We start from the raw sequence: 13,499 nt of genomic DNA on the forward strand, positions 1-13,499 counted from the left end.
AACTGGATGGCCTATAACAACAAAATACTATAATGGGCTTATGGTATGGAGGGTGAATCTTTAGCCCAATTACTTCAGTGTCAGAACTTGTGATGTTACTCACTGGCAAAACTGGAATGTGCTCCTGAACATAAAATGCAACACCACCACCATATTTGTTCCTGTCCCTTCTATAGAACCCAAAACCTTCAACAGCCAACTCAGAATCATCAAAAGTAGTATCCAGATGTGTTTCGGACAATGTTAAATCATGCATATTAGTAGAGGAACAAAAAGTGGTGATTTCATGAACCTTGTACCCGAGGCTGCATATATTTAAATGAGCTAAAATCAATCCTTTCTTTGGCAAACTTAATGGCACAGATGTAGTTATTTTCTTTGAACCCATTAAAAACATAAACAATAAATTAAAACAAGACAAACTCCTTTTATACATAAACCAATGAAAAACGATTTAATTAGGCCAGTGACTGGCTGTGTTCAGCCTGGGGGGTGATGACCAGTTTATCATACTTCAGACTGGCTTCATCACCTCTCTCTCTCTGGCGGCTTTCAAGTTCAGCCACAGCTTTTTCTCTTCAGTTGCACAGTTTCCGAGAAATCTTCATTAATGTAGATCTTAGTGCCCTGTAATTTCTTGGGAGAAGAAAAAATTTGTTCTTTGTCTTTAATGCGAAGAAGCTTGACAACAATTGTCCTTGGCCTTCCCCCCTCCTGGTACAGTTAGACATTATAATGAAAAATCTGTTTTAATCCAAACATTCAGATAAAATTTAATTATTAGAAAATATGAGACTTTTAAATGACTAAACATTTGGTTTTATTTATTTTATTTTTTTATTTTTTAATAAGATTGCTATTTTACTGAGCAAATAAAATAGGGTATAGGCTGTTTCGGTGGAACACATAGCCAATAATAATACATCAAAACCTATATCAAGAGACATGGGAAAAAAAGGACACTCCTTCATTTGTATATTATATTTAATGATAAAAAAAGTAATAATCTGTTTATAATCTTTAAATCTGTTGAACTTTATTTGTATCTGTTTCATCACTCTAGTAGTTAAGCTAAATGTGTGACCATGAGTCTGGTCCATTTATGATGTTGGAGCACAAGCACAAAAACCAGAAACTTCAAAATATTTTTCCTCTCTAAGATCAAACTCTAATAACAAAAGTCCTGGAGTTACTGAAGTTGGTTCATAGATGTTTTGTTGGTCGGTTTTCATGATAATTATGAGATCATACAACATAAGTCTGCATTGCATGAAATGGGGTCCACATTTCTCCCTTTCTGTGACTGAATCTGAAGCTATGTGCATGCCTGCTGAATTATAAATGATTTTCACCTTCATACAGGCACGATCACACACTGAAATGAACATTTTCTAGAATTCCTCGTGGCTTCTTCCATATGGCACATCATCTGTGCCCCTGCATCCCTTCCTCCTCCTGGTGAACTGGGATCCAGTTGACTGATGGGGGCTGCTTGGTGCTCATTTACCTGCACCAAATTCCAACTGATGAAGCTTTTGTTTTCTCTGAGCATCCATTTCCAGTCGTTACTGGGTATCAGCAGTCTGAAACATACAGCTGGATGTGTTTTCCATCATATGAAGGTTCAAGTTTAATAAATACCTAACTGTGACTAATAATTAGGATTTTTTCCCCTGCATCTACATGGGGCAGAGCGTGGTTATGATTACATTAATAGGTAACAAATATTAAGATTTACACTGTAAAGAATGTTGCTGCAAAACTACAATAGAATGATATGTGCACACAGGATTTAGTGGCCAGGATAATTAGTTTTAACGTCATATTATAGCAACTACTAACATATTTTACTTTGTTGCTTCAGTTATTTGGATCACTGTCATTAGAGGCCAGTGTGATGGAAAATAAGTTTCCATTGCATCAAGTGCATTGTTTTTTCTTACTTTTCTGTATCACATTTATTTTTGGAGAAGAGCAGTTTTCATATTCAAATTTGTGTGAATTCTAATTAATTTCTAATTCTAATTAACCAGCTGACCACTTTACTCATAGGGTCACTGAGTGACCGTGGGTGGAATATGTTTGTCAAAAAATACTGTTTTATATTAGAAAAACACAGTTATTCACTTTTACTGGTTAAGTGGGTCGTTAACAACCAAAATGAGAGTTTTTATTAAAAGCTTTTCAGAATCTGTGTGTAAATGTATATTTATGCAAAGCTGTATTAGAGTTTATCTGACTTTCTCACTTGAACTCAACATGACAAACAACCATCATTTCACTGGGGTTTTGAATGAAATCACTGGTTTTGTTGTATTTTGCTTCCAAACAGCCAAATTTTCTTGTAATCTTTAAAGTGAGTTTTCTCTTTAAACAGTCCCAAAGGCCTTCAAAAGAATTTTCAATTTTTATTCTGAGCTTTTTCATTAATTTTAAGTTCAGTTGTTGTAGCAGTTAATCGCTTAACACCAACCTATGAATCATGAGAAATAAAAAGTGTTGTCTCTACACATAAACAATATAACAAAGAGCCTGTTTTAAGCTCTATATATGTGCACACATGATATTTGCTGCCTCTCACAAAGATGTAATTTGATCGAATTTCTTTACTTGCTTTTATAAAAAATAGAAAACACAGTTTAACAGACATAAAATAGTTTTGTGCATCAAGGTGATTCCCAAAGAGGTATTAGCTGAAAAACTTGGCATATCTCTGCATGGTCTGAAGTGTATTTTAAACATCTGAGGAAACTTTACAAGTAGAAGACAAAAGAAGTATCACACCCAGATGTATTATATGTGAAATCCAGTATAGGCCTGACACACAATCTGAGCGATGAATCTGGATCTTCACTTAATCCATGTCGGCTCAAACCTCATCAGAAATGGTCTCCATTGAAAGGTGGCTGTTTTCAAGTAATGGAAACAGGGAGAAAAGGGTGAGGTATGCAAAGGGACACAAAAATTAGACTGATAATCTATAGCAGCAGGTCTGATGGAAGATGAATCCTCCCCAGAGCCTGCACCTCAAAATTACTGAAGCAGTGTGGGATCATCTAGACAGAAAACAGAACAAAAAGCAGCAACATCTAAATAAGAGCTTTAGAAAAAAGATTGAAGAACTTTTCCTGAAGACTACTTAAAAAAATTACACAAAAGCTAATCTAAGAGAGTTTATGGTGTTCTTACGAATTTGAGGCTTGTTACATCTCTACAAACTCCTCTTATATACTTACATCTATATATATATATATATCTACATCTATCTATACTTTTTTTTTTTTGCTTATGTTCCACTGAGTTATGTTTGGACTGCACATATTTTCCATTTTCAAGGCCAAGAATAGCCTGGACTCAGATCTCAAGCAACCACAGAGATGTTAACATTTTGCAGCATGTGGTTTTATTTACAAAATATGGGATCACAAACATCTAGATAAAATTTTGTCAGGGCCAAAATAACACCAAGAGAGAGTAAAGAATTTTTTTTTTTATTTACATGTTTATTTAAATAGGGACAAGTGCAGAGATTGACTAAAGGTTGCTTACTTACACTTACATTGTAAAAAGAGAATAGTTGACCCAACTCAAATGAATAGTTTCAATTAGTAAGAAGCGATTGAATTAAATTTATCCAAATTACGTGTCGTTCAACTTAACAGTTTTAAGTCATAGTTTTATTTATTTATTTTTTTTAATACAGAACCCAAATCACTTGGACTCAATTTCATGGAAAATTGACTTAAAAGATTCAAGATGTTCCAAATGTAATATTTAATATATCAAAAAGCTACTTAACATTCACACTACACTTGATGAAATAGGGTGAAAAGAAAGTATTTTAATAAAAAACTTTCACATATAAACTGGATTTTTTTCTGCAATAATAAATATTGAGACAGTACAACAACATTAGATGCTTTTTTTCTGTTAATGGAATAACTTCATTACCACTGTTAGTGATGGGGTTTCTCTCTCTCTGTCCTTTACACTTATTTAACATTCAACCAGAACATCCAAACATTGTCCACATGTAAACACAACACAGGCAGTAAAGTACTTAACTCAGACTTATATGATAGCATTGATAAAAGGTTAAATTCCTCATGAAAATGTATTTCCTATTAGTCTTTGCACAGTTAGTGCTAAATGATTTCAGTAGTTCTGATTGTCAAGTTGAACTAACCTAATAAATAAACTTGGATAAACTTAATTCAATCACTTGTTACAAACAGCAGCAATTTAATTAAGTTGGTTCTACAGTTATCTTGATGTAAAGATAACTGAATCAACAAAAGTAAGAAAAAGAATTAAGTGGAATTAAAAAAGTGCTTTAGATCAACTACAGTCCAAATGTACTGCACCTCTAGTTCTAACTCTATTACTTTGTTTATTTACTATTTGAGATCACATTTGTGGTGCAAGATTGTTTAAACAGTATTTATGCAACTGCAACATGAAACTCATAGAAATTATAACAAAATTGTGTTATCTGTAAAAATAAGGCTTGAAAAATAGATCCATACGTATGTTATTTAATTATAAGGGGAAAAAAAACTTTTTTTCTTAGTGCCAAATGTGTAATGTCATGATTAAAATATATTTATATGATTACAGACATACTGTTGTGTAACTCGCTACCCTCACGTTACACAAGCCTTGAGTTAAGGTTGAGTAAGCCTGCTGTTTTGTAGCTTAGCTCTCCCTCGGTGCAGCCAGAGAGCGTCATTGCTGTTCAAGTTCAATGGTCTCTTCCTCCAGACTTCGTCTGGTGTGGCGTCATTTTATGAATAGTAGGATGGGAGATATGGCTTCCAAAACCCAGATGCCAACCTCAGAGACAGCGCTACCTGGCCGGAGTGACAGCATCAAAGTCTCCGGTAAGGCTTTACCCGGATAGCTTTAGCAAGCTAGCTACCACAGCAGTCTGACAAACTTTGATACTTCCGCGTTATAAATTAAAATCTAAAAAAATAAAAAAAATGCTTGCTTATTATTTAGTTTTATTGTTGTTTGCGGACAATGTCTGATGTGCTGTCTTCCAAAGACGATAAACGCTGCTTCCGTTATGAAGGCATTACAAAGTTAAGTAATAATGTTTACAAGTGTTAGCACCTGCTACCATCGGCGCATGCGCAATTTAGTCTTCCGGTATTGCTTATTGAGTGACAGTTTTTCCCATACTAGTTTATCAAGACTACAACAGACATACGTTTTTAATTAACACCAGAGCATAAAAATAGAAAAGTGCAATATATTTTATCTTAGCAAAGTAGTGAAATATTATCAAATTTTTCTTAAGATAAAACCACTAATTTTATAGTTTTCTAAATAAAAAAATACATGTACAGTATCATATATATACAATATTAGGTGGATAATTTTGATACTACAGCTTGCAAATATGTAAGGAAATAAATTGATAAATAAATGACCTATGCTGGTTAAAGAACACAATGTTTGGTTTCTTATTAAATGTTTGATAACCTTAAATCCTCAAAACACGTATAACTAACAACAAAACATTTAAATGTTATAGGAATAGTCGATACTTTAGTGATTTTGTTGCAGTTGTTGTAATTAAGTTCTTTTTACTTTTCAAAGCAACAAAATCTAATAAATACATAAATATGAACAGTATTTCATATGATACAATCTAATTAAAACATTAAACAAAAAGCTTTTTGGTTAAAATTAGATTCATATATCAATTTCTATACAGAAAGATTTGCAAAAAGAAAATTGACATTTATTGATAAAAAGATTTTACACAGAAATAAACCACTATTATGTATTATTGTCTTGTATTGATTGATTTATTAGTTGATTTAGGTGTTTATTGTAAAAGAAAACTGCCACTCTTACATGGCTCAAACAAAAGTGTGTACATGTGTGTGTTTGTGCGTGTGTATAAACAGGCCGACAGCAGCACTAAGTTGGCAGTTGGGACGGTTGGCACCAACCTGCCCCCACTTCACTACAAGTGAGGGTGCTGAGTTTTGGCACATGATGAAAAGATCTGCACTGGCACTGAACAAAAGACTCAGGACACACACACTGAAACACACATTGCCCTTTATACTGGCCTTTAGTGACAAGTTGTAAATGTAAAGGTTGTTGTGTGAATAGAGTGGAGAGTATTGACATAGCAGTATTTGAGTGCAGTGTTACAGAGACTTGGACCTGATGGAAACTGGATTGTTCAAAATCAAATATTTGGGATTTTTTTTAAATAAGAATTAGTTTAGATTGATTTCCCCAAAGTGAAGTATGCTTAATATTTTGGCTGTACTGGAAAGGGTTGGTTCTGGGGAAGGAGGATGTGGGAGTGAAGGGGTTAGGAGGGCGGGGGTCCACAGCAAAAGGACGATCGGGACGAATGGGAAGGTTCAGATGGAATGGCAGACATGCTGGAGTGTCGCCAAAGCTTATCGGGAACACTGCCACATTCAAGAGAGACGAAGAAAGAGCAAGGGAGCAGAGGGAAAAGGAAAAAGCCATGCTTGCAGTGGAAAGACTTGGCAGGGCTTCCCCTCCTTTGTCTGTGTAGTTCAGGACTGCAGCGCCAGAGGAAATCAAGAAACGTCCAGGCATGATGGTAGTGGATGAGGACAAGCCTTATCTCGGCTCCGAAAAACGACAGGAAAAAGTAACAAAATAAGACAAGACGTTCCTTGTTTTTACACAAATTTGAAGGGGACTAGGTTCCAGAGATAAGGTGTTGCAATGTCTAAAATATGGACATGTCACTTTATTTGAATGGCAGCACGGTCAAGGTTTTAGTCATTTTATCTTTCTAACATCTCTGAACTGGACAAGGACGGATGTTTGACTGCAAAGAGTCAACTTGTAGCCAGAGGAAGGCCAACTTTGCACCGAACAAGAGGTTTGTCTACATTCACTGGGCTTAGAAATGTCTTTGACCCAATTGTGATGAATTTTGTTGATGCTTTGGAGATATTTAATGTTAGTCTGGGAGTTATGCTGATAAAAAAAAAATCAGTTATGTATTTCACAAATCTGATCAAACTTGGGGCAAGAAGAAGGCCAAGAAAGAGCTGAAAAACTGCAAACATACAAGGATCATGGGGCCACGTGTGATGTGATCAGCTTTTCTTAGATTATATGAAATTTATAGTTCTGGTTAATTTACTTTGACGTGATTTACCTTGAAAATTTGAATGAATTCCTCTCTGCTGTGCTTCAGCTCTGCCTCCAAATCCCCTCTCTTCGGGCTGTCATGTACACTCATTTTCTTTTCCACCTAGTTGAACAGAGACTTATTTCTCTCATTTTAGCATTTTATTTCACTTTTATTTCAAATCACTGAAAAACAAGAGCACCACTTTGTTACTACTCAGTTTATGTGGGTTTTTAATCAAAGTGACTTAAACTTGAAGATGTTTGTGTGAACAGCTGTTGTGTTAGAGCTTTTTATTGTTGGCTATTATGCATTTTATGTGCTTGTCTTCGTGCTCCAAGCTAACTAGAATGGACTTTGACAGCAGTGTTACACCTTGTGTCAAGAGTTTCTCAGGCTGCAACATCATGTTTCAGAATTTCCAAATAGAAAAAAATATTTGGCGTTGCTTTTGGTATAAAGATGGAGGGGAAGTATTTGGCCTTGCCATGGTTCTTTGGACTGATGGCCCATCGATCATAGCTACCATCTGCTGTGATGATATTTTGTAAACACTCAAAAGGTCACATGCTGCATGCCTCCAGACCTCTCTAACTGGCTTCTGTTTCCTGACTGGCTACTGAAAATTCTCATGGAAATCCCTTTAGATATTATTTTGGATAGATTATGTCAGAGTAGTGTGAATGTTTCTTTTGTCTGTTTTTGTTAGCCCTGTAATAGACTGGCAACGTGTCCAGGCTGTACCCAGTCTCTTGCCAGTCTAATTGCTGGGATAGGCTCCAGCTCCCTCTAAATGAAGCAGTATAGAAAATGGATAGATGGATGTAAGAGTTGTTCTTCCTTTCTTGCATATTATCAGTAATCTTTAAGACTGACCGAACCATTACATTTCCAACTGATTTTTATTGAGGAACATGTTTTGTTAATCCTTTAATTGTCAAACTGTCTGAACATTAACAATCATGGCTTGTAAAGAAGTGGGATGGTAATGAAATAAAGATTTGAAGTGGGCTCTAAATGTAAGTACGTCTCTAATGAGATCAGTTACTAACATGTCTTCTACATTAAATCTGTAGTGTTTTATTAACTAACCGTTGACTCTTTTTAACATATTATTTCAAGTCTTTTGAATTCTAATTTGAGACTTCTTTTTATTGTTTATGTCAAATGAATGATTTTAATATAATTTATTGTAAGAATACCATCCAGTTATATCTTCCAATTGAGGTCCAACCGTTCATCCCTTCATTCATGTTCTGGGGTCAGAGGTCAGCTTCGTTCTGACCTCGCTCCTCTTACATGAATTGTACTGAATCTATTACTCCAGCCTCTTAACACTCCCCACCTACACACAGATGGACAAATGTGAAAACAAAAGACTAATGAAGAAGTTAATGTCATCTTCATCAGGGCCTAATGTTGATGTTTTCAGACATCAGGCAGCTGCCGCGTGAGAGTCTTTTAATTAGCAGGTGTTTTTGTGGGTGTAAATCATTATTATTGCAGCTTGCTGTTGTGGAACGTGTAATTTTGTCAGGGAGTATTTCCAGGGAGGTTTTTTTTTTGTCTTTTGGAGGCTGAATCAAATATCTGGAACTATATCACATTAATCAGACAGTGATTTCAGCTTAGTGTGTCTATATATAAAAAAAAGAAAAAGAAACGTTATTTCTTGGCACTGCATTCTGTGAGCTGGAATCAGCTCAGCTGGAGCGTGAACACTTCTGACAGATGTTGCTTTCTTCATTATGAGCAGCCTAGAGCAGCTACATCTGCAATACAGCCAGCTATTCCTGTAATTAAACACAGCTGTTTATTATTTTTATTACTATTATTATTATTATTATTATTATTATATTTCTCTGCCAGTTTTGTCAAGAAAAATCTGCTTGTCAGAGTTTCTGAAAACTTACAATTTTTCGTAATCTCATAATTTGTGAATCTATATGCTAAACATTTCATCTTCAAACTGAATATAAAGAAATGAGTGTTATTATAAACTGTGGGAATGATCTTTTTTTATTGTTATTTCTGTGGCTTATTTGGCTAAAAGCTGTGTAACCAATTAATTGATTGTTTTGACTGAAACTGAAATATGAGGATGAATTAAAAAGCCTGTGCCTCCACTTAGAACCTTTCATAACCATTAGAAGTACACAAAAAGATTATTTGTTTTGTTGTCTTAAATACAAGTGAACATTTTTGAGAAAGAAAAATGTAGATGAGACATTTTATAAATAGAACTGAAAGGAAATTGATTTGTTTTTCTAAGTGCTTTGGATTTTTCTTTTACTACAGCTTAAAACTACTTTGAGGGATTCAGTGAAATCATCTGTAACAAGCAACTCTGCATCAGTAATCAAATTCATATCTAAAATATGTACAGTCTCATATGCATTCACTCTGTTTTATCTTTAAAAATATATATACACCATAAGATAGACAAAGGAGTGTTTCCTGAGCCTCCTCCATGAATTTTATGATGTGTTTAATCTGCCAGCAGACTCTGTATCCTGGGTTGTAATGGGCATTACCATCATTTTATTGACATTTACAGAGAAATTTGAAGTAAACTATACAAACACCAGTAGAGAGTTGGCTGTAATCTCAGCATCCTGCTGCTTGGTATATGGTAAACACATTGTTGGATTGTTCCTAACCTAATATTTAGGATTCAGCATGTTATTGCCCTAGTTTAACCTCATAAACAGTCAAACCGTTGAGCCCTGTGCCTATTTTTAGGCCACTGCTTAAAAATCGGATACCCATAATAAAATGAGTATGTCTCCATTTGAATACGTTTGGAGTCATTGTAAAGGAAAAGCACTGGAGGATTGTTAAGATGTGTAAATGTATGTGTTACTGATAAAGAATAGGCAGATGGCACAAAGCACAAATGAAAAAAGTTTAAGGCTTGCCTAAAAATGAAAGCCCAAAAATTAAGGATGAATATGAATATCCCTTTTTTAATGATGCAGATGTAGCTCTAAATATCCATCAGATCATAGTGGAACATTATCTCTGCAAAGGTCAACTCTGATGTAATGAAGCGGAACAAAATGAGAGATTTTAGCCCAGAGAGTTTAGATGAGCTTTCTAAAATGGCCTTTTTGGCACAGTTTGGCACTATCTGTTCTCAAAGCCCTCCAACTGTGTGGATCAGGTTTTAAAAGGTTAAAACATCATGAAGTGGTATAACATTTTAAAAGTATTCATCGATGATAAATTTGGCTCTTTTCGGCCAACAGATTGTCAACATTTGTTCATGTTTCTCATGGCTTCAGTCACGAGCTTGACACTTATGACACTTATGTGCAAATGGAAAATATCATGCAAGATTGGACTCTATGTGTATTCAAAGAAGCACATGTTATTTTGCTTTACTACCATAGATGTCTTGCTTAAGTCACTGTTTTCTCAATACACTTTTTTCCACATTTTTATCAGCCCAAAAGGAATTTACATAACATTTACATATACTGATAAGAGCAGAAGCTGCAGCTCTAATAGTTTTAATTGAAGTTTGTCTCGTTAATTTGACTCAAAATCTCTGAACCATGACTCCAGTATGTTCAGTAGCAGTTGGACTAAAGGAAAGCGGTAGCTTAGCTATGTCCAAAGGCTCAAGTGAAGGTGAAACCTGTAACCAGGATTTTGATGAAGGTTACTGCACTTAAAAGCTGGCTGTCATGTCACTTCTTCATTATTTGAAACTGGAAGAAGTGGAAATTAAAGTAAACCATAAGCTATAGTTTTATAGGAAGTCATGTGAGGTTTACAGAAACTGGTCGTGATTCAGGAGGTCCCAAAGCTGTCTCAAAATGAATTTTATATTTGTGTAAGATGAATTTCTTAATCATTTAGTTTTTATGTTAACAAACCCACCTCGCTATGTTTTATCAGATTAGAGAGTGGCATCATCTTATTATTAACATGAAAGCTGAGAGCACAATTTTACAAATGTGAAAAATATCAATTTATTTTAAAAATAGACATCAAAGTCGTTATCTGGTCTATCAGGAACACGTTACAAATAAAGAAGAAGCCAGTACATTTATAGGTGGAAAAATATTAAAATAAACATGGTCTAAGATTTGCATTAAATCCCCTCAAGCTGTATCAGAATCAGTTGAAGTTCACATAATTTATTTTTACATTAAACAGCTAATGATTGAACCTATATTATGTTATTTATATTTAAATGAATGACAGTAACTGGGTTATATCTAAATGAGATCAGCTGAAGCCTCATGCATGTTGTCTCACTCTACCAAACAGATAATAACCCGAGCAAATTCAGTGATTTAATGATACGTTGATGCTCGTGTTGCAAACCTGTATCAGTCACGTCTCTTGTACATGTTAAGTGACTACAGCGCTATCAGACTGATGCTAGCCTTCCTCTGATCGTCTACCTTTGTCAGAGCCGTTACCACAACAACATGGATGGATTCGAGTGGATGAATGAATGTGCCTTTGTGTGCGATTTCATCAGCAGAGCTCTTTGTTGTCAGAACACTGCTCTGATAACCTTGACAGAAAAATGACAAGTGTTTAGGGTTGAATATGAAAGACATAATGAATGATTGAGACCTGCAGAAAGGCTTACAGAGAGTATAGGAGGTGAATAGAAACTAAGAGAGGCTAAGGGGTTAACATTCACTCGGATGTTTAATATTCACCATGGCAATGGATGTTTGGACTAATCAGATCAGAGATGATGGTTACAGACCAGAAGGAGGATGAAAATTAAAAGGCTAAAGTTAAGTTAATTGTAAGCAGGAGTGTGGAGTTTGCAAACAGCATGACACATAATGCATCTGTTTCTGGAAGTCTTTAATCCACATTCAGTCTTGCGTCAAAAAACACTGTATTCATTGGCTCTGGCAAGTCACAGCATCAATGGGAACACAACACCCGTGCTAATTTCTTGCTACTTGCTAATTTCCACTGAGTGTGCTGCTGTTGGGGCTACAATAGAGTGCACAGCTCACTTTTTCTTTACAAAAACTCATGTTTACTGACTGTAATTTCACACATAGACACTCCTAAACTGACAGCATCAACTTGTGGACAAAAAAAAAGCTCAATAACCAATTTTATCTGACTGTAAGACAACTGGCCTCTTGCCCTCAGTCTTGCTGACAAAAATATTATCTATAGCCTTATTGCAACTCAGAATGAATCCAGTATAATTTCATCCTTTCAAGTGTTTTAGCTGATACTTGTCCCCTTTGAGGTAATAGTTACTGGACCAATTTTGAATACACTGTTACCCCCAAGATCAGCATGCTAAAGAAGTGGGATTCAGTCTGATTGTCTTAGAGTGTGTAGTCATGTTTTTTTTTTTTTTTTTAAGAAAATAGTTTAATGAAACTACTTTTTGTGTAAATACGGAACATTTTGGTTGATTGGTTTACGTGTCGATTGCAATAAAATTTATGTTGTTCAGTATATCATGAATGAATTAATGTGATTAAGTCACTACACGTGTTGCTATAAACAAACCCATGTCTTACACGACTTCTTTACACTTGACTGCAAATATGCCACAATGTTACAGCCCTGACCAGCAGCAGTCAACATTTTCCAAAGCATACACTTACAGCATGTGCGAATGCAAAAAAGCCATTACAGTAACACGCAGAGGTCTGAAAGGGTCCAATCAGTCTGCCAGTGCAAAGTGCATTAAGTCTGGTTCCCTGCACCACACACTGTCTCACGACTAATGGCTGTGAGCGATCGATCGAGTCAGCCCCTCAGGGAAGCTCTTACATTCACACGCACACACACATGCATACATGAGCCCTGTGGAGGCTTATTAACCCCCACCACCACTCTAACTACACTCGTAGCTGTCAGTCAAGTGTTACAAAGGTTTAGAAAAGGTGAAGGAAAGGAGAACAAAATAGAAAATATACCACAATGTAGAAGGTGTGGTGCAGGGGAAATAGAATTTTTTTATATGAACAAATAGGATAAAAGTTTATAAGGATTGTGATTTGGAAGAAATAGTTCTTAATCTTTCTGACCGTTTTCTGAAACTGCACAGACTTAAACAATGAATTGATAGAACAGGGAGCTGTCAGTTACTTCCCTTAACCATTTAACTACCTGCTCTAGAGTTTAGTAGTTTTTCTAGGCAAGGCAGTTTATTTGTATAGCACATTTCATGTACAGGACAATTCAAAGTGCTTTACATAAAACAAAGACATTATAAATATTTAGAAATAGTAAAAGGCATCAACACATAATCACAATAAAATAATAAATTAAATTAAAATGATTAAAAGCAAGATAATTAAAAAAAAAGTTAACATGCAGATTTCATGCATAGGTGCATGTGAAAAGAAATGTT

At 35.2% G+C, this 13,499-nt stretch overlaps 1 protein-coding gene across 2 annotated transcripts in view; it reads left to right on the forward strand.

The window, feature by feature from the left end:
* The first annotated feature begins 4,665 nt into the window (after positions 1-4,665).
* Positions 4,666-13,499, forward strand: part of msra (methionine sulfoxide reductase A) — a 41,803-nt gene continuing 32,969 nt past the window's right edge. The window contains exon 1 of one of the 2 annotated variants that reach the window (XM_041975135.1): positions 4,666-4,880. In XM_041975135.1, coding sequence (XP_041831069.1) covers positions 4,745-4,880 — 136 coding nt within the window. In that variant the 5' untranslated portion in view covers positions 4,666-4,744. Of the gene's footprint in view, positions 4,881-6,436; positions 6,887-13,499 lie in introns of those variants that run through there. The other variant, XM_041975136.1, reaches the window with a different exon arrangement.

This window comes from Melanotaenia boesemani, chromosome 22, assembly GCF_017639745.1.
Source record: "Melanotaenia boesemani isolate fMelBoe1 chromosome 22, fMelBoe1.pri, whole genome shotgun sequence".
Lineage (NCBI taxonomy): Eukaryota > Metazoa > Chordata > Actinopteri > Atheriniformes > Melanotaeniidae > Melanotaenia > Melanotaenia boesemani.